Genomic DNA, 27,437 nt, shown 5'->3' with positions numbered 1-27,437 from the left:
CGATGTTGATGGCGTTTAAATTCTACACAAAAGATCTCAGATCAACTAGTATATTCCGTTTAACCAAGGATGCAAAATCCACTCCTTGTTACAAATATGGTAGAACTAAGATTGCTGTGTTAACAATCTTTCTCCATTTCTGTCAATTGGAGTTTTGGTTCTTGCAACTATTGCCTTTGGTTTGCTTCATTGGGGTTTCAATGGAAAGCTGAAGGGTTTTTGGTCTGTGAAATGAGTTAACAAACTCAAGATAGTTTCACATTTTATTATATTACATAAAATAGATCAGTAATTATCCCTTGTAATTTGTAAAAAGGTTTTTCTTGTCTTGAAAAAGGTGGGACTATACAGTGGTTGACATGGACATTAAACGTCATCAGACGAACAGGTGTACTCATCTACTTTCAGGGAAAAATTTTTTTGTTTGGCAATGTTGAAGTCATGTGAGCATGGTGTAGTTCGCTTATAGCTCTTTAGTTCTGGCAGTTGTATTCACACGTAAAAATTCATAATTCAAGTTTTGTTAACTTGTGAAGATTATTAGTATGAAACTAAACATGCAAGAATCATAAACTTTTGTTGGTTGCACAGCTTATTTTCTACAATTATCCAAAAGCAATGAAAACCCATGTGAAAACCAGGGTGATGCTAACTTCCGAGTTGGCCAACAAAAATACGTCATCACTGCAGCACTCTTGTATGAAGTAACAAAACCTAATTTGCTGAAATGACGTGCCTTGGAGTTCAACACACGTTTCGAAACAAAAGATTTGTAAATGCTTTGAAACTTCAAAGCATTTACAAATCTTTTGTTTCGAAAGCGTACATCACTAAATGATACAACCAGTAAGTGGACTTTAAAAATTTCATTTATTACTCACCCTCATGTCGTTCCAAACCTGTATGCCTAAATTCAGTCTGTTCAAAAAAGTCTCAATTTGTGTTACAAAGAAGAACGAAAGTCTTGCGGGTTTGGAACGACTTGAGTGTGAGGAATTAATGACAGAAATTTTGGGTGAACTAACCCTTTAAGTTTTAAAAGATATGTTTATTTATGAACGCTAATAATTTGTGGAAAACTAATTATTGATTTGCCCTCCATATTATTCTATCCTTTCACGTTTTACATTTTCCAAGAATTTGTGTGAAAACACCTTTGGGCAAAAAAAAATGCATCAATAGCTTTTTTTATGTGTATTTTCATAAAGATGTACAGAAAAGGTGTATATATATACTACCAACATAAATATGACAACATGCACATTTACTGCTGAATTACCACTTGATACAAAAGCGCATGTTAAGCGTTTAACAAACTTGGACTTCCATAAAAACAACCTTTAACTGAAGCTTTGCACCTACAGCAAAAAGAGAAATAAAACAGGACTAGGGTCTTAAAATAGTTTGAACAACAACTTCAAAATGCTGCTGGCAAATCTCCCTATCAAATATCAAATGGATATTAAAGCTGTCGGATCAGTTATTACATTCAGCTGACGCGCACACACACACACACAGATACAAAAAACAAAGTAATACTGACACTTTGGGTTGGCTAAACATGTTCAACTCCAAAAGCCCTTTAGTGCAAAAGAGTTTTCAAAACTGAAACTCGAAGATGAGCGTCACCAAACTCGAAGATATCACAGCGGAGGACAAAAAAGCAGTGTCACGTTTAAGGACAAAGTGTCTTTGTGGACGGAGATGTTTCCAAGAACTGTGCTCAGGTGCTGTCATCATCCTTCTACCGAGCCCTAAAACATGTGTCAGCCCTCTCAGGAGACACTTCATGTTCACTAGTATTTGGATATCATAAATCCCCTTGAACATATCAAGTAACAGACAATCGTGTAAGTAAAGGAGGACGTTTGCTGGACATCTGCTGTTCATTAGCAATGGGCTATCAAAAGGATGGCGTGTGTTGTATATATTAGCTGGTTAGCGATGTATTAAGGCCTAGAGCTGAGAGGAAACATCCTTTGGAAAATATACTATGCACAAAATCAGCAATATCGTGAAACCTACGAGTGTCTCTTGAGGGAGGAAGGAAGGAAGGAAGGGAGACGGCTGTGGTCATGTGGTACATTTCACTGAGTATCTAAGCAGCAGTGTATTTACAAGAACGACATTCGTTTATTGTGTTTCATTTCCCTTTCGCACCACTTTAGTTCCAGGTCTCGAGCCGTTCTGGAGGGTGTCTCGCTGAAGAACAGGTGGAAGAGGCACTTCTTGATGGAGTTTGTTCCCTTTCCTCTTCTCGGTCACTGTTTGTAGTTTTTTTTTGGTTATCTGTCCAGATGCCAGATGGCAGTTCCTCTGGGGCCTGATGTGAGGAGGCACTTGGTAACTGTTTTTGAGGAGTCTGGTAAATGCTATGTCATCAAAATGGGCTTTTGTCTCACCTCCAGAATATCTAAAAAAAAGAAAACATTAGAGGGCCATTAGCCATTACAATTAATGTTCAAGGTGAACGTACAGAAATAAGTTTGTTTCAATGTATGGCAAGCCATTTTAGCTCAAAATGTTCCTTACTCACTGTAATTGTTTTTACTAGTAACAATTTAGTTAGAGAGCTTTGAGCTCTCCAGTTCAATTCTTACTAGTAAGAATTCCATTTACAAAGATTCACAATTTTATTCTTACAACTAACAACTTGTATTCATTAGATGCAAAACAGATTTGCGCTTACACCCTTTTTTAATCCCACCTGTGGTGCTACACTTCAAAATAAAAGCCCTATTAGAGTGAAATATATTATATTATTTGTACTTTCATTGTGTCAGAATGACCACAAAACTTAGATGACTACTCAGATGTATTGTAATTGAAAAATAATATTTAAATCACTACATGAATTCACATCTTTATACTCCTGAAAATACTAAAAGGGATAGCTCACCCAAAAATGAAATTCTGTCATCATTTACTCATCCCTAAAGTTGTTCCAGATATTTGGAAGAACGTTTGTAACCAAGCAGATCTCGGCAGTCTTTGACTACCTTAGTATTTCCCCCACCATTGTAATCAATGGCTGCCAAGATCTGCTTGGTTACAAATATTCTTACAAATATCTTCCTTTGTGTTCAGCAGAAGAAAGAAATTCATACAGGTTTGGAAGTTATCAAAGAAAACTTGAGATGATATTTTGTCTGGTAAATTACCAGACATGTTGAGCAGCAGCATCTCATTTTGGTGTATGGTATTATGCACTGTAACATATTTGCAGAAGTTTAGCTACATATAATTGTTAGGCTTTTCATCACTGTGACAAATGGGTTTTAAAATGTATTTCTCTCTCTTGTTTTATCCACCATGTTTGTTTTAATTTTCCGATAATTATATATGAATAATATAGAGTGACGGAAAATTGCACTATTATACTAGCCCACTAATTTCATTATAGCATCTACAGTGGGGAGAACAAGTATTTGATACACTGCAGATTTTGCAGGTTTGCCCACTTACAAAGCATGTAGAGGTCTGTCATTTTTATCATAGGTAAACTTCAACTGTGAGAGACGGAATCTAAAACAAAAATCCAGAAAATCACATTGTATGATTTTAAGTAATTAATTTGCATTTTATTGCATGACAAAAGTATCTGATACATCAGAAAAGCAGAACTTAATATTTGGTACAGAAACCTTTGTTTGCAATTACAGAGATCATACGTTTCCTGTAGTTCTTGACCAGGTTTGCACACACTGCAGCAGGGATTTTGGCCCACTCCTCCATACAGACCTTCTCCAGATCCTTCAGGTTTCGGGGCAGTCGCTGGGCAATACAGACTTTCAGCTCCCTCCAAAGATTTTCTATTGGGTTCAGGTCTGGAGACTGGCTAGGCCACTCCAGGACCTTGAGATGCTTCTTACGGAGCCACTCCTTAGTTGCCCTGGCTGTGTGTTTCGGGTCGTTGTCATGCTGGAAGACCCAGCCACAACCCATCTTCAATGCTCTTACTGAGGGAAGGAGGTTGTTGGCCAAGATCTCGCGATACATGGCCCCGTCCATCCTCCCCTCAATACGGTGCAGTTGTCCTGTCCCCTTTGCAGAGAAGCAGGGGCGCTGCTAGCAATTTTGGGCCCTATGAAAGAATATGATGTTGGGCCCTCTACCACACCAACCTAGCTATCCAAAATCTGTTTAAAGGGTTAGTTCACCCAAAAATGAAAATTCTGTCATTAATTACTCACCCTCATGTCGTTGGACACCCGTAAGTCCTCCGTTCATATTCGGAACACAAATGGAGATATTTTAGTGTAAAGCTGATGCTGAGAAAGGCTTCAGACAGGCCTCCATTGGCATTCAGTACATTGACACTTCCAAGATCCATGAAAGGCACTTAAAACGTCGTTACAAAGTCTATCTCACCACAGTGGCTCTACAATAATCTTATGATGCGACGACAATAGTTTTTGTGCGCAAAAAAAAAATCAAAATAACACCTTTATCCAACTTGTTCTCGACTTCCGTGTATGCCTCCACGACGCATGCGCGAGAATATGACGCAGATCCGGCGTTCGGACACATGACCCAGAAGCGATTTGTTTACGAGCAGAGGAAGACGCGCGTGTCTAAGCTGTTGGATTCTACATTGATCGTGCTTTAGGTCTCGGCGTAGTTCTCAAAATGGGGTTAAAGTGTGTATTTCATGGATTCCCGAACGCCGGCGCTACGTCATATTCTCGCGCATGCGTCGTGGAGGCACACACGGAAGTCGAGAACAAGTTGGTTAAAGGTGTTATTTTGATTTTTTTTTGCGCACAAAAACTATTGTCGTGGCATCGTAAACGTATTGTAGAGCCACTGTGGTGAGATAGACTTTGTAACGACGTTTTAAGTGCCTTTTATGGATCTTGGAAGTGTCAATGTACTGAATGCCAATGGAGGCCTGTGTGAAGCCTTTCTCAGCCATCAGCTTTCAACTAAAATATCTTCATTTGTGTTCCGAATATGAACGGAGGTCTTACGGGTGTCCAACGACATGAGGGTGAGTAATTAATGACAGAATTTTCATTTTTGGGTGAACTAACCCTTTAAGCTCTGCTTGCTAAACCCAGAATCCCCCAATTGGCTGATGAAACATTGATTAAAATTAAGATACAATTTCTACAAAACAAAACTTAATGAAGTGGTCACAATCATGTCTGACCCACTCAATGTCTCCTGGCATTGCGGATCTTATGTGTCCTATCTCAGGCTGTTCACTTTTCATAATCGAAACAGATTGACAACATGGACATAAAAAGTAACATTATAATATTTCAACATAAATATAAAATAAATACCTTAATGGCTGCAACAATTAAAGTATAGAGAAACTTCATGTCGGAGTGGGATTTGAGCGTGAGCAGTTCATGAGTGGAGCGTTTTGCTGGATTTTGCCGGAAATGCAGAAATAAGCCATCTTTTTTATATTTGTAACTCTTTGGTAGATTATACATTTATAATACATTACTACTAGTACTGTTACTACTAATAAACCAATCTCTGGGGGCCCCAAAAGTGTGTGGACCCTTAGAACGGTCCTAACTTTCCCCCTCTTAGCAGCGCCCCTGCAGAAAAGCATCCCCAAAGAATGATGTTTCAACCTCCATGCTTCACAGATGGTCATTGGCAAACTTCAGATGGGCATGGACATGCGCTGGCTTAAGCAGGGGGACCTTGCGTGCGCTGCAGGATTTTAATCCATTACGGTGTAGTGTGTTACTAATGGTTTTCTTTGAGACTGTGGTCTCAGCTCTCTTCTGGTTATTGACCAGGCCTGCCGTGTAGTTCTGGGCTGATCCCTCACCTTCCTCATGATTATTGATGCCCCACGAGGTGAGATCTTGGATGGTACCCCAGACCGAGGGAGATTGACCGTCATCTTGAACTTCTTCCATTTTCTAATAATTGCGCCAACAGTTGTTGCCTTCTCACCAAGCTGCTTGCCTATTGTCCTGTAGCCCATCCCAGCCTTGTGCAGGTCTACAATTTTATCCCTGATGTCCTTACACAGCTCTCTGGTCTTGGCCATTGTGGAGAGATTGGAGTCTGTTTGATTGAGTGTGTGGACAGGTGTCTTTTATACTGGTAACGAGTTCAAACAGGTGCAGTTAATACAGGTAATGAGTGGAGAACAGGAGGGCTTCTCAAAGAAAAACTAACAGGTCTATGAGAGCCGGAAATCTTACTGGATGGGAGGTGATCAAATAAATATATTGCATATGTCATGCAATAAAATGCAAATTAATTATTTAAAAATCATACAATGTGATTTTCTGGATTTTTGTTTAAGATTCCGTCTGTCACAGTTGAAGTGTACTTATGATAAAAATTACAGACCTCTACATGCTTTTTAAGTAGGAAAACCTGCAAAATAGGTATTTTACAACCATAAATAAATATGAAAACCACTGGGTATACATTTATATGCATCTTTTCAGTTTTAGTATAAATTTACCATTAAAAAGAGCTTACAGTACGTAGCCTACCTATATTTCTGCTCTATAAACCATAATTTTATGATTTTACTCAACACTAAAAACAGTATTACTTATATATAATTCTTAACAGATCATTAGATCCTCACGCACTGCTATTCATCACTGAAAAAATTATATGTTTTTGAATATACATGAGGTGCATCTTATAATAAATGTGCAGAATTGAGAGCTCTGTAATGCAGTTATTTTATTGTAGAGCTCTAAAATAGTCTTCAATAGAAAGAATGCAATTACAGAGCTCTTTAACTATATTCTTACTAGTAAGAATTCCAATTAGAGAGCTCTTACTTTACATTAAGTTAAAACAGCTTGCCACATGTATGGAGGGCAGGTGTGCTGTACCTGTGGTGATACGATGCAAAGGAAGAGTCACATAGGTGAGATGAGAATACAGCAGAAAATACTCCTCTTTTCGGTTCAGCTTGAGCCAAGAACCCACCAGCGAGCGGCCAGTGCCTGATAGAGAGCGGGAGCGCAGGTTTGTAGTGTTGCACAGGTCTGAGGAGAGAGGAATGAACCTTCATTTTACTTTGGATGGGGCAGTTACAAAAAAGGTATGTTTTTCTCCTCCACAAAGTTGTATGCATATTTGTTTTTTATTTCTTCCAGTTTAAAACTAGGGCTTTCAATAGAATAAACTATTTTGACTGAAATCATGAGATTTTTTTTGTCCAAAAAAAGTACGAATGAAAACGTAATATTGGTTAATTTGTTTTAAAAAAAAAAACAGTGTTTTAACATAACATGAGCTTTGACAGCCCTAAACAACACTTGTTTTACAGACAATTATAAATGGCCACCCTGTATGGATCCAGAAAAATTACAAAAATATTTGAATTTTGAATATGAATTTTACACATGTGGCATTTAATTAGGGGTCCTAGCACAAAGTGCTGGAACCCTATTGTTTTTGTAGGATTTTCTGCTTATTTTTATGCCCTAAAAGTCTAAAAAAAGACATAAAAGAGACCCCAAAGTTGGTGAGATGGTTACACCCCCTACTAAGACCAGTGACATTAGGTGGCGCTATAATAAGGTTCTTTGTGCATTCCATTTTAACTCCAGAGCCGTGTTGGCTAGATTAAAAAATCTTTTTTCCTATGAATCCCTTGGTGTAAATCTAAAAAATTATGTTCTTGGCAGTTTCATTTCCGCCATTTTGATTTTTTCGAACTCATCGTAGGCCATTCATCTGATTTGCACAAAACCTGGCATGCATCATCCTCGGATGCTCATAACAAAAAGTCTTCAAAAGATTGAGTTGTCAAAGAATAAAATAAGTTAAATAATTGGCCCGGCGACATTGTTCATCTGACAAATCAACAAACATGGCCGCAAGCAGCCAATCATATTTCAGCATTTTCTCAATGTAAATGACAGATGAAGGATTTAATACTAATGTTGTCCACTAGAGGAAACCACTGGATAAGAAATGCTTTTAGGTATAATCTCTTTCCATCAATTTAAATGCCTGAATATTTCAGAATGATATTTTTAGAACGGTCATGTATTTTTTTCAAGCTCGTTCAAAGTGGATTTTCCAGACTGCCGATTCTACACTGCTGTCTTTGCAGGGCAAACAAAATCTAGAAAGATACATGGCAGCTGTATCACGTAATTGTCTACATGACCTTATTTATATAGCGCTTTTAACAATGCAGTTTGTTTCAAAGCAGCTTTACAGTGTTCAACAGGAAAATAATGCAACAATTTTATTCAGCCGTATTGCCATTCTGGAGAAAACAGTGATGTCATCAGTTCATTTCAATTATCATACAGTGACAGTAGCCGCGTTTCCATTACAGATTTGCGCAAAACTTTTGCGATATTTTCTAAAAGTCGACAAAAACATTGCGAAATGACAGCGTTTCCATTACCTGATGTTATGCGACTAAAACATTTTTTTTCCTCTCGTGATAAATCATTCCAAAAATCATGCTACGTATGTTGTTAGGTTTATGTACATCCCAGCCACCGCACGCCATTATTTTTAATGGAAAGAGACGTGCGTGTTATAGCACTGATGGCAAGGAATGCACCTTAGGCCTATACTTGAGCGGCACATATGAGGTGTTATGATAAATTGTGGCATTTTATTAGTTTAATAAAGAACTCGTCTTCTGTCCAAACATACCATCATCTGTAAAGAATGATAGACTTTTACATAAGCCGGGTTATTGTGACGCATTGCCACATACAGAGACGAGCGAAAAGTTTGAATTTGCATGGTGGTAACTCAACGTTTTTTTTACCACTTCGTTATTTTGGCTCGGAATTTCGTTTTTGGAAATATAAACTGAATTTAGAAATGCTTTTGAAATGAAAAACTTTGCGTTTAATAAACAAAATATATTTTTGAAATGAAGACAGCGTTTGGAGTGGAGTGCAAAATAATCTGTTCCTGAGTCCACGGCCTTTGCTGTTATCGTGAATGTACACAAATAAAAGTAGACAGTTTATAGTTTATAATTATGTCTTGCACTTATCTGTATGGCTAAAAATTACGGAGTATTTTAAGTTTCCGCTGGAATAGCCTAAGGAAAAAAATCATCAAAAGGTGACAACGACTTCGTCGGAAAGAGGGTTAAAGAAAACGTAGCCTATTTAGTTTCATATAGTTAGGCTATGTCTAAATATTATAATCTTTTAATTTCATATGTTGATTATGAAAAGTGAGCAGCATGAGTAAGGCTACATAATCAGATGCGCATATGTCTGGAGAAATGGATTTTGAGCACAATTGAATTGTGTTTTCTAGAAAGTCTTTCTTTAAAATTAATTTCGTTTTGTATAAATTGTATTTTTATTTTGATCAATGTTTAACAACTATTTGGCTGTAGGCTATATTTAATATTAAGAAGCAAACCAAGATCGTCGGGAATGGATAGTCTTTGAGCAAGGCTGAAACTATAGCGTCTTTCTGTTTTAATACATTTCTTGAATATATGTCATAATTACAGTATAGGCCTATAGATAGTTATGATATTTGTGGTTGCACCGGGTCCGTCATTATAAAGTTACGCCACTTTCCTTATTAGGAGAAAATATATGTCATTTAACGACATAAGATCTCGTACATACTTGAGTGGAAAAAAAATGATATGTAGGCCCTATATGAGAGCAATGCGTGACCGTACCAGGTGACCTGTAAATGCGAAAAAACTGTTTCCATTGCAGTTTTGCGAAAATTTCTTTTTTCGAATTGCCTGAAAAACGACCTCATGCTAGCGTAAAAACTTTTTTGCGATATATGGGAGTTTTTGCGAAATTGATGCGTTTCCATTGGGCGTATTTTCAATTCGCAATTTCAATTTGCGCAATTTGAAGGGTAATGGAAACGCAGCTACTGTGGGCTTTAGATCAGTAATTTAGTTTATATGGTTAATTTAGTTTAATAATTAGATTTGGATATTTAGTTGAAAAATTTTGTGTCCCCAACTGAGCACGCCAAGCCAGAGGCAACAGTGGCAAGGAAACCAAAACCCCATTAGCTGACCTAATGGAGAAAAATAAACCTTGGGAGAAACCAGGATCAGTCTGGATGCCAGTTCTCCTCTAGAATATTTACAGCTAAAACGGTTCACTGTTGTTAAATGTCACTACTGGTCCACTGTGTTTTTGTACCTTCATCATCCTCCTCTCTGAAAAACTCCTCACTGTCGTTCGCCGAATGCGATTTCTTCATCTCAGCGTTTCGATTTCGGGGCACTTTCCGCCGGAGTGACGGTGAGAAGAAGGAGGGTCTGTTTCTCTCTGGGGTAGGGGGAGTGCTGAATGATGTCACCTATAAGGAAAACAGAACTGTCAATGCACCTTATTACATGATACAAGAATTGTTTGATTCATTTTATTATGGTGTGAAATTTGACATCACGTTAGAACACTTTTAAAGGGTTGTTTAAAACAAACCAATGTTATCAGGTGTGCAAGTGTTCCACATTAAGGAAAATGTTAGGGCTATTTTGGGCTATTTTCCATATCACATGATGTTTGAGACACTAGCCCCTTTCACACATTGACTGGTAAATTATGAGAAGTTTGTACACACACAGCATCATACCAGTGATTTACTGGCACTGTTACAAAGAATGAAGATTAGCGGTATGAGCATGTACAAGGTCGGAAAGCACTGATGTAAGAAGTCTGCTTTGGGCTAATAGTAAAGCTCTGTCGGAGTTGCAGGCTTTGCAGTTGTACTATAGTTACTCTTATGACTCTCGTGTTTTTAAGAGCAAAACCACGTTTTTACAGTAATTTACCGGGATTGCTATGTGAAAGCGTGTATGCCATCCATTTATATAAGTGTGAATCTACGTTGTGAAACAACATTCTCAGTTGTTAAAGTCTCAAGTTATTAAAAGCGCAAAGCACAGTCACATATATTTTCCAGCTTTCCGTGTTTTCACTGTTATACGGTAAGGGATGCTATGACATCTTCTGAAAGAGTACAGAATCTCCAGATTAAAAGACATGGATCTGCTTGCATATGCCATTGCTTGTTTTCGCTTATTCTTCACATAAGTAAAATAACACGATAAACATTAAACATCATATTAAAACTGCCTAACGTTACCGAATGAAATGTCGACCCAGGACGAGCTATAGGACTGTGAAGCTTTGTGGGTGTTGATGGATCTACTCCATCTTTGCTTTGATCAGCGTTCTGAATCCGATCCAGACATAGTCTTTGACAAAAACATGTTTTTCTCTGCTTTTTGCTCAAAATGTTGCCTTTTTTAATTAAACGTATCCACATTCAAGTGTTGATAAATAAATAATGCATGAAGCTAGAATAAAAGCAGAGGATCAGTTATTTCTTTTGATATATTGTATGTTCAGATGCAAAAAAATATTCTGGAGGCCATGAAAACGCTGAAATGGCCATGAAATGATTAAAAACGCTGGTGGTGGCTGTCAACTTTATTAAAAAACGCAGGCAGGGAAAGAGTTAAGTTTCAGCATGTATTTGGGTTGAACCGACCCTCTCGTGGAGTGGGGAGTCTTGGTCCTCTTCAGTGCCGCAGGGTGAGGTGTCTCCAGTGGGCACTCGACTCACGGCCATCTCAGCGTGACCTTTGCCCTGAGGACCTTTCATCCGCACAAACTCCATGTTGTTGTACTTGTAGAAGCCGAATGACATCCGCTGGGCCATCTTAGCGGCCACGCTTACCTATAAAAGGCAAGACACACCATAAAATACAAACAGGAAGCATATCTGAGATAAATCAAAACTTTGGACACGCACACATGGAAGCATACCCGGTTGTCATAGACCTTCTTGAGGGCCTCGTAGCGGATGGAGCCCTGGAAGATGACGCCCTGGAATGTGTTGCTTTTGTCACTGGCCACCAGCTCCACGCAGACCATCTCTCCTTCTCCAACAGTCATATCGTTGAACACCTGCCCAACGTACACACACACCAATCACAGCCAATCATGACAATTACACCACTGCTTAGTCAGAATTACTCATTATTCAGGCTGTTACTTAATGTGTTAGTAATCATCATAAATTGGCTATCATTTGAAAACTTAACGCTTTCACAGGATGAACTTTCGAGTGTTTTTGAAATTGGACATTTTAGTGGGCTTCATTTCTGTAACATCAACTTCAAATTTGGAAAACAACTTGTGTGTTTGGTATGGCTTTGATTTTCTAGTAATCTAAGAATATATTTTACAAAATAATTTGGACTCTGTATAAAATAATGTTTAGTTCAGTACATTTGCTTCACGGTAAACTTAAACTTCTATAACTGATTTGTACTTTCATTTTTTGAAGTGCATTCACTTCTGTAATAATCGGTCCCATCTTTCACTTAAGTGTGTATTCAAAAACATTCATGAATTGTAACCATTTAAGTTCAGATCTATGCTCTAATTAAATTTAATTATAGTACTAAATTAGCCAGAACTAAAACTATAGATATTAAAAAAGGGGGGAAAAGACTAAAATATTAATTAAAATGAGAAAATACAAAAAATAATTTCAAAACAATAATAGTATATCAACAACAATAGCACAAATTATTTAAAGGTTCAGTGTGAAGAATTTATGAGGATCTATTGACAGAAATGCAATATACTATACATAACCATGTTTTCAGTGGAGTATAAAGAACTTACTTAATGTTATGTTTTTATTACCTTAGAATGAGCCATTTCTATCTACATACACCGCAGGTCTCCTTACAGTGAAATCGCCATTTTGCGCTGTCATGTTTCTACAGTACCCCTAAACGGACAAACTTCTCTACAGAGCGCTAGTCACTCTTTGCTCTCTCCAACAACATTTTTGTCCTGTGTCAGCCCCAAGCGGCAAACTCCCGCAGTTTCTCTTGAAGCCAATATGAAAGTGACTTAAACTGCAATTCATCGACTGGCCACTAGGGTCAGGCTCCAAAAAACAGCAGAATCTCATTGAGCCCCATGTAAAAATGGCCAACTTTACAACAGAAAAAAAACATGTTTACAGCCTGGTACAAATTGTGGTCTATACGGCTAATTTTGCCCTACATGACAACTATGAGGGGGGTGAAACTCATTTGTTAACTCATTCGTTAACATTATATAAAGCCTTCAAGTTCTGCATAATTAAGGGCGTGGCCACTTTGAGTGAAAGGTGGACAGCCATTTATCTGCTGTTAGTCATCGCGTCACCTCAGCTCCCCCACGTCCAGCCTCTTTGCCCATTTGTCCGGCAGTGACGGCCAGCTTGTCCCTACTTTACGCTTCAAAACTGATCTTCAGAATCCTATGGGTGACATCACTGACAATACGTCCATATTTTTTACAGTCTATGGTCGGCCCCCGTAGCTTCTCTATGCGCTCCGAAAAGTTGGTGTGAGTGGTGGCCGATGCAATTCACACACTGCCCCTTTAATGGCATTTAAGCAGCAAAACAATTATGAAATATACAAATTCATGAAAAGAAAAAAATATTGAATGATTGTTTTGGCCAACACATGTGACAACCTGTCTGATCTTTAATCATTTATAAATTTGTCGACAATTTCAAAATTTCAGTTTAAATCTACATTCATTATACAGCGAGTCTCGTATGAATGTGTTGTCAGTGTGGTTTAATGGAGTCCACTTGTTATAACAGATATATGATGTTACAACAAAAAAGATCTTAATTTAAGACTAATTTTAAGTTCTGACAAACGTACAAATCACTCCTTGAGCATTTATCCTCGACTCAACACCTCACCTGACAACTACACACACACACACACACACACACACACACACACACCGTAAGGAACTTTTTGTAAGAAAACATTATACAAGGGAAACTTCCTTTTTCAAGATGACATAACCAAATTGAAAATTTCAATCTTTGGCAAAAAAGTTATAGTGCTAAAACACATTTGCAGTCTTTTCTGAATATAACTGATCATCGGCCAACACATGCATTGTTTGGTGCAAGAAACTTTAACCTCTAACATTTGAAGAGGATTTATAAATATGGTTGTGTTAATACTGGGCTTAATCTGTGCTTGTGTAACTTGCTGAAATTGTGTGCTAGCGTGTCAATAACATCAGCACAAAAGCACATAAACCTGTCCAACCGGTTCATACACACCTCAGAAAGCGACCGCTGTGATATGACCTGAAAATCTAATATACTTCATTTCCTTATCTTTGAGGACACACACCTTTGATTAACCTCATGATGTTGCAGTACACAGCTCTTGAGAATACTAGCGGTTTTGTTCTAGCACCGTTGCTCCAGCACCACATTTGAGAGTTACCTCCTCAAAGTTGTCAATCATGAAGAAGATGTTGGGGTAGCTCATTTTTGATTCTTCCCCTTTGCTGTCCATTGGGTGTTTGCTGGGAGAGGCAAACACTTGCTGTAAAATAAAGAGATCCACCGTGTTTATTAGCATATACACAGAAGTAAAATTAAAATAAGATTTTAAACATTCAAATTGTAAAACACTGCTGAATGATTATTTGCGCAATACTATGGCAGACATGTTACCCTTTTAGGAAGTAAAAAAGGACTAGTACCAGGTAAATATCTACAATATATGTAAAACTGCTTTTTAAAGGGGCTAAAAGTAAGAATTTTTTATTGCCAGTGTGTGAACAGCTTTTAACGAAAGGACTTTTTTTGCGAAGGACTCAGACCTGTTTCGCTGGGAAAATCCAAAGGATGTGATGTTTACGTGCGCTTCCGAGAGCCTCTGAATGTAAATGTGTGATCAGTGTTGCCAGATTGGGTCGCCGATTTCCTGCCCAAAAGCTCACCAAAACCCGCCCACTCCAAGAAAAAAAAAACACCCAAACCTTTAACTGCCAAAATAATGAGATATTTTATTGACATACCAATCAAGATTGATAAGTACCGTTTTATCTCCTTAAAACATAATGTTGATGATAAAAAAATCTATTTCCCAGGAAAACAGATCAAATATGACTATGTCCAGGTAGAAACAGAAATCCCTCAGAAAAAAACATGTGCATCATTTTCAATGTCAACAGTGCAAAAAGTGCCCAATATAAGAGATCGGAAAAAGCAATGTAAATAACAGGCATTTCACACACGTTAATGCACACACCACTGCCAAAATGTGTCCTTCATTGATACTGTACAATAATCTTCCAAAAAAACAAATTAATGCGCTCACCTTTGTGTTGCACTTTGCTTTGACAAAACTACAGTATGTCTTTCGTGAAGTACATAGAACATAACGTACTTAGCACAGTCAAAACTGATTAATCGCATGCTAGAAATAGAACCGACGCGTGTTCCAGCAATGGGAGTGTTCTCTGGCTAGAGCGCAGAACAGCTGAGTTTGTATGGACTGAAGTGCATGTCTGAGCTTGTGTTTTGTTGCTTTGACATAGTGGAAAATAGAATAATAGAAACAAAATGTATATTTGCATTTTTATCCGTTATTATCAATCTAAATTAATCTCGTTTTTAATTTAACTTAATTTCGTTTGCCTTTATCTAAATTTCGTTTTTCTTTATTTAAATTTCGTTTTTTCTTTATTTAAATTTCGTTTTTCTTTATTTAAATTTCGTTTTTTCTTTATTTAAATTTCGTTTTTCTTTATTTAAATTTCGTTTTTCTTTATTTAAAATTTCGTTTTTTCTTTATTTAAATTTCGTTTTTTCTTTATTTAAATGTCGTTTTTCTTTATTTAAATTTCGTTTTTCTTTATTTAAATTTCGTTTTTCTTTATTTAAAATTTCGTTTTTTCTTTATTTAAATTTCGTTTTTTCTTTATTTAAATGTCGTTTTTCTTTATTTAAATCTACCCTTACTGTGCCAATTTGTTAGTCAGAAAAATATTAGACTACCTTAAAAGTATTGCTTAATTTAACAGACCTGTGTGTGTGCGTTTTATATCACTAGTGCAGTGTCCGTTCTCGGAGCACAAGCTCTGCCCGCGTGAGGTGCGCCGCCTCCCGCTCGCGCTGTTCTGACTGTAGTTTACTAAAAGTTTATTAATTCTGAATGTGTCGCGTCTCGTGTGTCCATCTATATTGCACCATATGCGACACTGCACTCCCTTGTGAAGTCGATTGGATGAACGGTTCTCGAAATAATAAAGATGCAAACGGACATACAGACACAGATTCCTGCCTTTATTAGAGAGAAAAATATGTTCAGCCCCTCTCTCCGAAGCTCAAAAAATGGAATTCGGACCAGCCCTAAACTTTTTCCTCTTACAAGGCTATTCCTGAATTCAGTATTATTCTGGGGGCCGGATGGAAATCTCTGGCGGGCCGGATTTGGCCCGCGGGCCGCCAGTTGACGTTGCATGCAATAGGGTGTCAGAATGGTATATGTTTATCCTTCTCATCTTTTGAACAAGCCAGAATGAAAACAAGCCGAAATGAAATAAGAGTAACAAGGCTATTTTTAAAATGTTAGGAGTAGAAAGTACAGATAATTGCGTGAAAATGTAAGGAGTAGAAGTAAAAAGTCAGCTGAAAAAGAATTACTCCAGTAAAGTATAGATACCCAAAATGTCTACTTAAGTAAGGTAACAAAGTATTTGTACTTCGTTACTTGACACCTCTGCTTTTCTAATAATAACTGAATGAACAGTAAGACTGTCAACCCTGTTACTATGATTCTTTGTATTAAACAACTTTTTTTTTTTAAATGCACAACTTTCTTTATGTATTAAACTACAAACAATCAGTATTTTCATGATATTATTTGGATAACAGCTAAAAGAATATTAAAGGGTTAGTTCACCCAAAAATTAAAATTCTGTCATTAATTACTCACCCTCATGTCGTTCGACACCCGTCAGACCTCCGTTCATATTCGGAACACAAATGAAGATATTTTAGTTGAAATCTGATGGCTCTGAAAGGCCTCCATTGGCACAATGCACTTTACACTCTCAAGACCCATAAAAGGTACTAAAGACGTCGTTACAAAGTCCATCTCACTACAGTGGTTCTAAAATAACTTTATGAAGCGACGAGAATAGATTTTGTGCGCAAAAAAAAAACTAAATAACGACTTAGGTGATGACCGATTTCAAAACACCGCATCATGAAGCTTCGAAGCGTTATGAATAGGGTTGGGAATCGTGAGAAATTTTCCGGTCCCGGTTCTGCCTAACGATTCCGGTTCCGATTCCGGTTCCATTAAAATTATTAAACAAATAGTGGTAAAGGAAAAAGGCACAATACGCAACTCAAACAATCCTTTTTGTGTTTATTACTTGCTCTCAAATTAATTTACAGGTTGGCAATGTCAAAAAAAGTCCTGTATTGAACATATATTACAGTATTAATTAAGCCATTCTTGCAACAACAAAAAAAGGAATTTATGGACGTTAAAATTAAATGTTCAAATTAACACCTCTGAAATTGTCTTATTACATTTTCTCTCTGTCTCTGAATAAAAGCAAGTTATAAATTATATGTATTAATTAGTTGTATAATAAATTAATAGTAATTCAGTTATTCAATATAAATTGATAGTCTATAGTTTATTACTACTGAAATAACATATGTACCCATGTATGAATTCCTACCTGGCAAAGGGGACGTGCAAGGAGCAGCAGTCTCCCTTAAACAGTTGAAAACATTGCATGTTTTGAGGTTGATTCCGTGCTGTAGCAAATGTTTAGTCAAATTGCTAGTGCAGCCTCCTTTGCATGTTATTAACTTTTCACATGTGATACATTTTGCTTCATCGTCATTCGTTCTTTGGAAATGAATCCATACGTGTGACTTTTCACCATGCGTAAATATCTGATGCAAAACCGAGAATGTGTAGCGCGAGGGCTTTCAGTGCTGAACTGCGTTAATTGGTTGCACTGCTGGAAGCGGCAGGCAACGTAATTAATATTCATGATGAGGTGAGCTGTCGCTCTGTATTAAAGGGATAGTTCACCCAAAAACGAAAATTTGATGTTTTTCTGCTTACCCCCAAGGCATCCAAGATGTAGGTGTCTTTGTTTCTTCAGTAGAACACAAATGAAGATTTTTAACTCCAACCGTTGCTGTGTGTCAGTCATATAATGCATTTCAATGGGGTCTAATTCTATTAGAGTAAAAAAAACATGGACAGACAACTTCAAATTAAACCCCGCGGCTCGTGACGACACATTGATACATCTTTCTTTTAATTCTGCGAGAAACCGAACGTTATTTATGCTATTATTTCACCTCATATCAGACGAATGAGCTCTTCAGACCGCCATCACTTCCTGTGAGTGAGGTCAAAACAGCAGCCGGGTCATAGATATATATACATTGAGTCCTCATTCGAGCGATCCACGCAGGCACTAATGAGGCATCTATGTATATATCTATGACCCGGCTGCTGTTTTGACCTCACTCACAGGAAGTGATGGCGGTCTGGAGAGCTGATGACATTCGTCTGATATGAGGTGAAATAATAGCATAAATACCGTTCGGTTTCTCGCAGAAACCGACCGTTTCGTATTTTAAGACATCAATGTGTTGTCACGAGCCGCGGGGTTTAATTTGAAGTTGTCTGTCCATGTTTTCTTTACTGTAATAGAATTAGACCCCATTGAAATGCATTATATGACTGATACACAGCAACGGTTGGAGTTAAAAATCTTCTTTTGTGTTCTACTGAAGAAACGAAGACACCTACATCTTGGATGCCTTGGGGGTAAGCAGAAAAACATCAAATTTTCGTTTTTGGGTGAACTATCCCTTTAAAGGATACACTCCCAGCGCTTCGCACACACATTGCACCAGAACCGTTTTCGGAACCAAAACGTAGGAATTTCACGCGGTTCTGGTATTTTTCAAAAATCAGTCGGTTCTGCATAAGAACCGGTCCTCGGTTCCCAACCCTAGTTATGAATCAGCGAGTCGAATCATGATTCGGATCGCGTGTCAAACCGCCTAACTGCTGAAATCACGTGACTTTGGCGATCTAAACCGCTGAATCAACTCACTGATTCATAACGCTTCGAAGATTCATGATGCACTGTTTTGAAATCGTTTATCATTATACAAGTCGTTATTTAGGTTTTTTTTGCGCACAAAACTAATCTCGTTGCTTCATAAAGTTATTGTAGAACCACTGTAGTGAGATGGACTTTGTAACGACGTCTTTAGTACCTTTTATGGGTCTTGAGAGAGTAAAGTGCATTGTGCCAATGGAGGCCTTTCAGAGCCATCAGATTTCAACTAAAATATCTTAGTGTTCCGAAGACGAACGGAGGTCTTACGGGTGTCGAACGACATGAGGGTAAGTAATTAATGACAGAATTTTCATTTTTGGGTGAACTAACCCTTTAAGTCTGTTACTGTATGGAACACTTTATTCACTTTTCTTAATAATAACTTGCAGTGTCACCTTGAAGTTAAGTTATTAAAGGCTGACTGAACTGTAAGACTGTAAACCTTGTTGATTTTTTTTATTAGTAAACAACTGACTATTGAAAAGTGTATTCAATTATTTTTATAATAAACAACTTCTAGTATAATAACCTTGAACTTAGTCTTACAGTTAAATTAGTTGTTTTTAGTCTGTCAACCCTGTTACCTTTCTGTATAGCCTAATACACAATCTGCACAAATGCTGTCTTACCTGTGATTTCTTTTTGTGGATGTGGATGTCTCCTGCATCCGAGCGTGTGCAAACTGCGCATGTGACCACATAATCCAGCTGTGGGACAAAACCATACCAAAACAGCATTATGAAAACGCCAATGATGCAGAGTGTGATGCATGAATTGTTTACATTGCATAAATAAACCTCATAGCGTCTGATCATTAAGGTTTGCTTACTTTCTGCAGGATGAGATTGAGATAGACGCTCTCCTCCCAGTCGATGTCAGGATCACCGAGCCCAGGCAGCTTTTTAGAGTCTCTTCTGTAAACCTCGACCTCCACCTGAAACCAAAGCAAGTCATCGATACAGAGTATCAAACTCCGACTTCAGATGCTCCGAACTGGTGCTTTTGGTGGAACATCTGATTCTCTGTCTGGTTAGTGCCTCGATGTTTCAAAACGTCTTCTCACACACCTACTTCAAATAATTTTTGGTGATCTCTGATTAGCATGGCATTAATAAAGTAGGCAAAACTAAACATCTTAGAAAATCTACTTAGCTGTATCGCCTTCCGTATTCAACTTCTGACGTCTGACGAGTGTAACTGGTGTGCAATGTCATCAGATGTAGCGTAAGCATTTTGAACTGTGAGAGGCACAACACTTTTTCCATAAATTGAATACGGAAGGTGATAGGCCAGAAGCTAGATAATTTACTTTATAAAGTTTTAAATATGGATATTTTTCTGACACAAACGCATCAATTCGCTTCAGAAGGCCTTTATTAACCCCCTGGAGCTGTGTGGAGCAGTTATATGATGGATAGATGCACTTTGATGGACTTCAAAAACAGAACAACAATCACTGCCATTATAAAGCTTGGATTAGCCAGGACTTTTTTAATATAACTCTGATTTTATTCTTCTGAAAGAAGAATGTCATATACACCTAGGATGACTTGAGAGTGAGCAAATCATGGTCTAATTTTCATTTTTGGGTGAACTAACCCTTTAAGTGAACGTAAAGGTTGAGAAAGAAATCGGATGTGCATCATTATATTGGATCCGTGCATTCAGTCTTAATGACAGCAACCTGTAAATACCTGTGGCTAAGTCATTAATGTTAATCAAGCAACAAAACACAGTTTTAACAAAGATGAATCTATAGTTAATTTATACAGTGAACACTATAGTGTTATTTTACATTTAGGCCTAATTACTACATGTCTGTACCTGTACCACTTTAGACCTTACTTTAGGGCTGTCAAACGATTAATCACATCCAAAATAAAAGTCTGTGTTTACAAAATATATGTGTGTGTACTATGTATAATTATTATGTATATATAAATACACACATGCATGTATACATTTAAGAAAAATCGGTTCTATTTATATAAATATTTATTATTTATATAAAAAATATATACAGTACATACATACAAATATTTCTTCATTATATACATGTATGTGTATTCGAATATACATAATAATTATAAACAGTACACACACAAACTTCTATTTTGGATGTGATTAATCGTTTGACAGTCCTACCTTACTTTATTTGTAACTTTGTTATACCGTATTTATCCTTGCTTCTAATTAGTGTATTTGATCTTGGTTTGTACTTTGGCTTATTTTTTTTGTTTTTTTTTATTCAGCATCATTAAAATGATAAAATCTAATATTAATACAATTATACAAAAATAAGCTGATTTAAAATAATTAATGAATAATTTTTAAAAAAGCATTTTCGGTTTTGGTTTTCGGCTAAGAGCATCCAGAATTTTCGGTTTCGGCCCAGAATTTTCAATGCATCCCTACTTTTAAATGCCAACTGTGGTTTCACATTTCATAAATTAGCTGTGCATCCAAAATGACATCTGAGAAGTTCTCAATCTCATTAATCTCAAAGAATGTCCAGATTATAGATAATTTTCTCTGTTATCTTAGAAATTATAACAGATGTTATTTACTCTGTAATTCTTTCCTGTCTGGGAGAAGGTGATAACAGATTAACAGAGCACAGGGGACAGGACATACTGGGCATTAAAGAGAGTTTACCAAAAAATAACCTGAATGACTTCCATTTGTTGCAGTGCTCACAAAAAAAAAAAAAAAAAAAAACAAGGGCATGAATGAAATTTCAATTAATATGTTCAGTGACAACTAATAGGTTCATCTCACCTTTTTCCCTTCTGTGTCATCTGCACTGACATAAGCGAGCTTGCGCCGAACATAGAAGAGCATATCATCCTGACGGGGCGCCCATTTCTCCATGAAGTATGTGGAGAACATCCACGTCCAGAACACTATGCGGTCATCCTTAAAGCACCCTAAACAAAATAAAACAAAACAAGAATCTATTACAAGAACGTACAAGTGTGTTTACTTAAATGCAGCGGAAAAAGTAAATGCACAATACACATGTATAATAAGTGTACAGACTGCAAAAAAATCAGTTTTGCAGACCGATTTCAGATTTAGAAAAATTCTGACCATTGTTGTCGGTGATATTGAATGTTAATGTAAATTTGACAAACCATTTTGACGAAATTTACTTGCTTAATACACATTCTGTGATAATCTTACACCAAAATTTTAATAAGTTGCTCCACCACTGAAATGACTTCACTTTTTCACTACATGGATAGTAATATTAAACAATGGTAAATTAGTAATTTGCAATTAGTTCTAGGGTACGTTTAAACAACAGCAACGTACTAAAAACTGAAAAGTTTTTTAAAAGTTTTGTATACAGATGACAACGCTGTCAAAACGATCAACGTTCGCACATATCCGCAAAAATGACTACAAATGCTGTATTATTCCTGCCAGGCCAGTAGTTGGCGATGTCACTTTGTAAATAAACACTACACGCCTATACATGTAACATGCATGCGCATGAGGTCATAGTTTTCAAAAACTTGCACTAGTTCTCAAAAGTTCAGGCCCCCAAAACGTCAAACGGCCTTGAATTTTTTTTTCAATTTTCAGTTGAAAAAGGTGTCGTGTTAACACGTTCATTCTGGTATGAAAACACATTCATTCTGGTATGAAAAGCCCTCCTTTGAGAATCCAATTAATTCTTGTATAAGACTTAACAAGGTTTTTTTTACGAGTCTTACAAGGTTTGAAAACATTTCAAACTTATTCAAAAGTAATTTAATTCAGTGCATGTCATCATGAGCTGCTTCTGAAGCATCCTAAAGTTAAATATGTAATGATTGTTGCATTGTTTTTCTGTTTTGTTGCATCATTTTCCTGTCATCACTGTAAAGCTGCTTTGAAACTATCTGTATTGTAAAAAGCGCTATATAAATAAAGGTGACTTGACAAATTAAATTACTAGCAATTAATTCAATTGTATTTTAACAGACAAGCATGGAACAAAAAGTGGCAGGAGCTGCTAAACACATCACACTGGATGTTGTCCACTGGTGATATTTTTATTGATGTTAATGAGCCATTTAGTGTTGTCCAGACAGAGAGCTGTTCTGAAAACTGGAAGTGTTCCAGCTCTGGCACCATCACCCTGCCAATGGACAGTGCTTTATAGTAGTGCTTCAGTAGCTCCTAACATGACATTTACTTCCATGGATATCAGGCTACCAAAAAAAGAGAAATGATCATATGACCTGGACTCTCATATCCCCATTTAGAAAGAGGAAGATGTTCAGTTCTGCCTGAAGTTCTAAATCTACAAGCTAAGATTAATGCATTTTTTCATAAACAAATTAAATGAAAACGCCAAATCTGAAGTCATGTTAGTGTGCATTGTGAAGTCCAGCAGTAACAGATGCTGCAGTAGATCAACAGCAACAGACAAGCCAACTCAACACTCACACACCATCTAAAGCCCTGCCTGCCAACAACAACCTACTTCTTTCTTCTCTTCAGTTCCACTAGAGCCACTGAAACTTTTCAGTTCGTCTACTGCTAGAAACAAATCTAGCAACTAAATCGTCTAATTCCTACCACTAAACAAGCCAGTGCTCACACAGTGCGTGAGAACTGAACGGAGTGATTTTTGCCGCCTAATTGGGCTTGAATGGTTAAATATACATACCTGTGACCATGTATTTGCAAGTTAACACAGTGATTTATGTTTAAGTGAACTAAACTGTTGAGAGAACATGCACAACGATTTGCGTCAAAACTTGATATCATGCATTTTACGCCTACAATATTGCCGCTCTCAATGATACAGTGATTTCCGTAATTTTGTCTTGCCCAACCAGACGTTTAGGAAACAAGGCAATATATTTGTACTTATAATATAATATGGCATCTACAGTAAAAAAATTCTGAGAGGACCCACCCACATGTTTTTTGCTTCCGACACCCATGGCCAAATGTTTTGGGACATCTGCCTTTACATGCATATGAAATTTAGTGGCATCCCATTCTTAATCTGTAGGGTTTAATATGGAGTTGACCCACCCTTTGCATCTATAACAGTTTCAACTCTTCAAGTTTAGTGTGTTTATGGGAATTTTTGACCATTCTTCTAGAAGCACATTTGTGAGGTCAGGCACTGATGTTGGACAAGAAGGCCTGGTTCGCAGTCTCTGCTCTAATTCATCCCAAAAGGTGTTCTATCGGGTTGAGGTCAGGACTCTGTGTAGGCCAGTCAAGTTCCCCCACACCAAACCTACTCATCCATGTCTTTATGGACCTTGCTTTGTGCACTGGTGCGCAGTCATAATGCTAGAACAGGAAGGGGCCATCCCCAAACTGTTCCCACAAAGTTGGGAGCATGAAATTGTCCAAAATGTCTTGGTATGCTGAAGCATTAAGAGTTTCTTTCACTGGAACTAAGAGGCCAAGCCCAACCCCTGAAAAACAACCCCACACTATAATCCCCCCTCCACCAAACCTTACACTTGGCACAATGCAGTCAGGCAAGTACCGTTCTCCTGGCAACTGCCAAACCCAGACTCGTCCATCGGATTGCCAGACAGAGAAGCGTGATTCATCACACCAGAGAACACGTTTTCACTGCTCTAGAGTCCAGTGGCGGCGTGCTTTACACCATTGCATCTGACGCTTTGCATTGCATTTGGTGATGTAAGGCTTGGATGCAGCTGCTCGGCCATGGAAACCCATTCCATGAAGCTCTCTATAGACTGTTCTTGAGCTAATCTGAAGGCCACAGTTTGAAGGTCTGTAGCTATTGACGCACTGTGCGCCTCAGCATGCGCTGACCCCATTCTGTGATTTTACGTGGCCTACCACTTTGTGGCTGAGTTGCTGTTGTTCCCAATTGCTTCCACTTTGTTATAATACTTAATAACAGATGACCGTCGAATATTTAGTAGTGAGGACATTTCACAAATGCACAGGTGACAACCTATCACGGTACCATGCTTGACTTCACTGAGCTCCTGAGAGCGACCCATTCTTTCACAAATGTTTGTAGAAGCGTCTGCATACCTAGTGCTTGATTTTAAATACATGTGGCCATGGAAGTGATTGGAACCCCTGAATTCAATGATTTGGAGGGGTGTCCCAATACTTTTGGCAATATAGAGTATATCGTTAGGTATCGTGAAATAAAATTACTTATATCATGATATAAGATTTTGGTCATATCGCCCCAACCCTTGCCAGGATATTTTTGTAATATAACTCTGATTGTGTTCGGCTGAAAGAAAAAGCCATATACACATAGGATGGCTTGAGGGTGAGTAATTTATGAGAATTTTATTTTTTTGTCAACTATTCCTTTAATGGCATAATTTCAGGATCACTTGGCATAAGGTTACAATATCTACTTCTATTTCCCCAGTAACCAGCAAGAGTATGACATTTTTCTCTGGTAAGTAATACAGCTGGATACAGTTTGTAAAGCTTTGAAGCACAGAAAACCCCTGGTTTATTAACACATCCTGAAAATGATCCAACTGACCACTGCTTAATTAACAGGATTGAGGGAATTTTATTTTAACATTTTAGAATAAGGTGAAATTCAGTTAGAGTAGGTTACAGCATTTGGTAACCATTTTACATTTTTAACATTTAAAGTTGTGTAAATTAACACGAATGTATTATTTATTAACAAAAAACATGAAACAATGAAACAATATATATCAACATTAATCTAGAATATTAAACAAATAATACAAAAGTTAATTATTAGTTTAGTGCATTAGCTCATGTTAACAAATTGAATATTACAGTAAAGTGTTACCAAAAAAGATAACACCTTAACAGACGTGTCAGTTGTAACCAGAGGAAGATGTTCACAGAAGCAGAAGTGAAGAGTCGTGCAAAACGCAAAACATTAACAGTGTGTCGCACAGAGAATGAAATATTTAAAGGGGACAAAACATCAAAGAAAGAAGACAGGGAGAGAGAGAGAATGACGCACAAAGACCATCACCATAATCAAACATGATGAGGGAAAAGATGTTTTTGGAAAATGGCTAAAATTTCTTTCCTCTGTGGAATTTAGCTTAGTTGAGTGAGGTGAACTGAAAAACACTCTAATGTGTTTATGTCGGTGCATGACACGACTTGAGTAACTCAGTAATCAATAGAACTCTGACCCTGACAACACGACTGTAATATGAGAGCAGCTTCCTTGCAGAAAGCACCTAACAGCCAAAAAGTTCATCAAAGCCCTTTTGCTGTGTTGTAATAGGACGGAAAAAGCTAAAAGGCATAGTCAATGAAATCAATCAGCCAAAATGTAGTTGTTTCACAAAGCAATTATAAATATTATTTGGTATATGTGACCCTGAACCACAAAAACAGAAGTTGCACGGATATATGTGGCAATAGCAATAATATGTGTTTTAATAACAATACATTGTATGGGTCAAAATTATTGATTTAGGAGAAGTAAAGATCATGTTCCATGAAGATATTTTGTAAATTTCCTACCGTAAATAGATCAAAAGTAGTAATATGCATTGCTGATTTTCTCAATATTTCGATTTTTTTTGCACCCTCAGATTTCAGATTTTCAAATAGTTGTATCTCAACCAACTATAGTCCTATCCTAACAAACCATGCATCATTGGAAATCTTATTTATTCAGCTTTCAGATGATGTATACATCTCTTATGACTGGTTTTGTGGTCCAGGGTCACATTTAGTCGACTCTGTACCGTACATTATTACTGAGTTATGTCATTTTCAACAGGTGTTAGCTATGAGGGAGCTGTATTGTGATTACATCAAACATAACATAGGACATTTTAATCTTGACATGATATCATCTGATAACACAGACGGACTGTCAGACAGACATAGAGGATAGAACTATGACATCACAGGCTCGAGAGAGAGCGGCGGCGCACCTCGTGAATTATGATGTCATAAAGGACCACCAGCTGAAACAATAGGCTAGCTGTTGAGCGAGAGCCTGTTTTCGCGTTTGGTCGACATGATAAAATCAAGTTATGTCAACGGACGTGCGGCGGTAATGAAGGACAGAGAGGCTGTGAGTGTTTACGGCTGAATGTACTGACCCAGTCCGCTAAGGTCCTGTTTGACGCTCAGGCGGTTCCGCTCGTCCGCGATGGCCTTCAGCATGTGCTGCAGGGACTGGTCCGGTTCGGCGGGATCATCGCTTTGACCCGATAGAGCTGCCATGATCGCACCGCTCATCTCACCGCAACATCACAGACCGCTGTACATGACAAGCCGAGCACGAGCACAACAACACAAGCGCCCTGCACTTCCGTCAGCTGCTTACGCGTCGCGTGACTCGCGTCGGGAACGGGAACACCCCATGCTCTTCCCTTGACGTCATGCCGTAGGCGTCACTTATATAGGGGGCATGCCACTTCTACTAATATCACTTCACTAATATCAAGTAGTAATAAAAACGTGACAGATTCTTGGAACAACATTTTTGGATGATTCTATTGATGAGGTTGATTTGCTTTTCATCTAAGGTTACTTATCACTGTTTCC

The 27,437-nt window shown here is 37.6% G+C and overlaps 1 protein-coding gene across 1 annotated transcript; it reads right to left on the bottom strand.

The window, feature by feature from the left end:
- Positions 1-246: 246 nt before the first annotated feature.
- Positions 247-27,258, bottom strand: kiaa0930. The gene is made up of 10 exons (XM_079816879.1): positions 26,990-27,258; positions 21,699-21,847; positions 19,750-19,854; positions 19,550-19,627; positions 14,246-14,347; positions 11,748-11,888; positions 11,470-11,658; positions 10,113-10,272; positions 6,831-6,986; positions 247-2,413 (listed from the first exon to the last, which is right to left on the bottom strand). Exons 1-10 carry the CDS (start codon positions 27,126-27,128, stop codon positions 2,373-2,375), a joined length of 1,260 nt encoding a protein of 419 aa, XP_079673005.1. The 5' UTR covers positions 27,129-27,258; the 3' UTR covers positions 247-2,372.
- Between the last annotated feature and the right edge of the window lie 179 nt (positions 27,259-27,437).

This window comes from Gobio gobio, assembly GCF_949357685.1.
Source record: "Gobio gobio genome assembly, chromosome: 5".
Classification (NCBI taxonomy): Eukaryota; Metazoa; Chordata; class Actinopteri; order Cypriniformes; family Gobionidae; genus Gobio; species Gobio gobio.
This window is presented reverse-complemented; position numbering and strand designations above follow the sequence as displayed.

What these genes read in the sequence shown, in the direction of transcription:
- kiaa0930 (XM_079816879.1), bottom strand. Translation starts at nt 27,128, where the DNA reads ATGAGCGGTGCGATCATGGCAGCTCTATCGGGTCAAAGCGATGATCCC. An exon ending in ATGACACAGAAGGGAAAAAG is followed by an intron (nt 19,855 to 21,698) that starts GTGAGATGAACC and finishes CTTTGGTTTCAG; the next exon opens with GTGGAGGTCGAGGTTTACAG. An exon ending in CAGAGAGGAGGATGATGAAG is followed by an intron (nt 6,987 to 10,112) that starts GTACAAAAACAC and finishes CTCTCTCCTCAG; the next exon opens with ACCTGTGCAACACTACAAAC.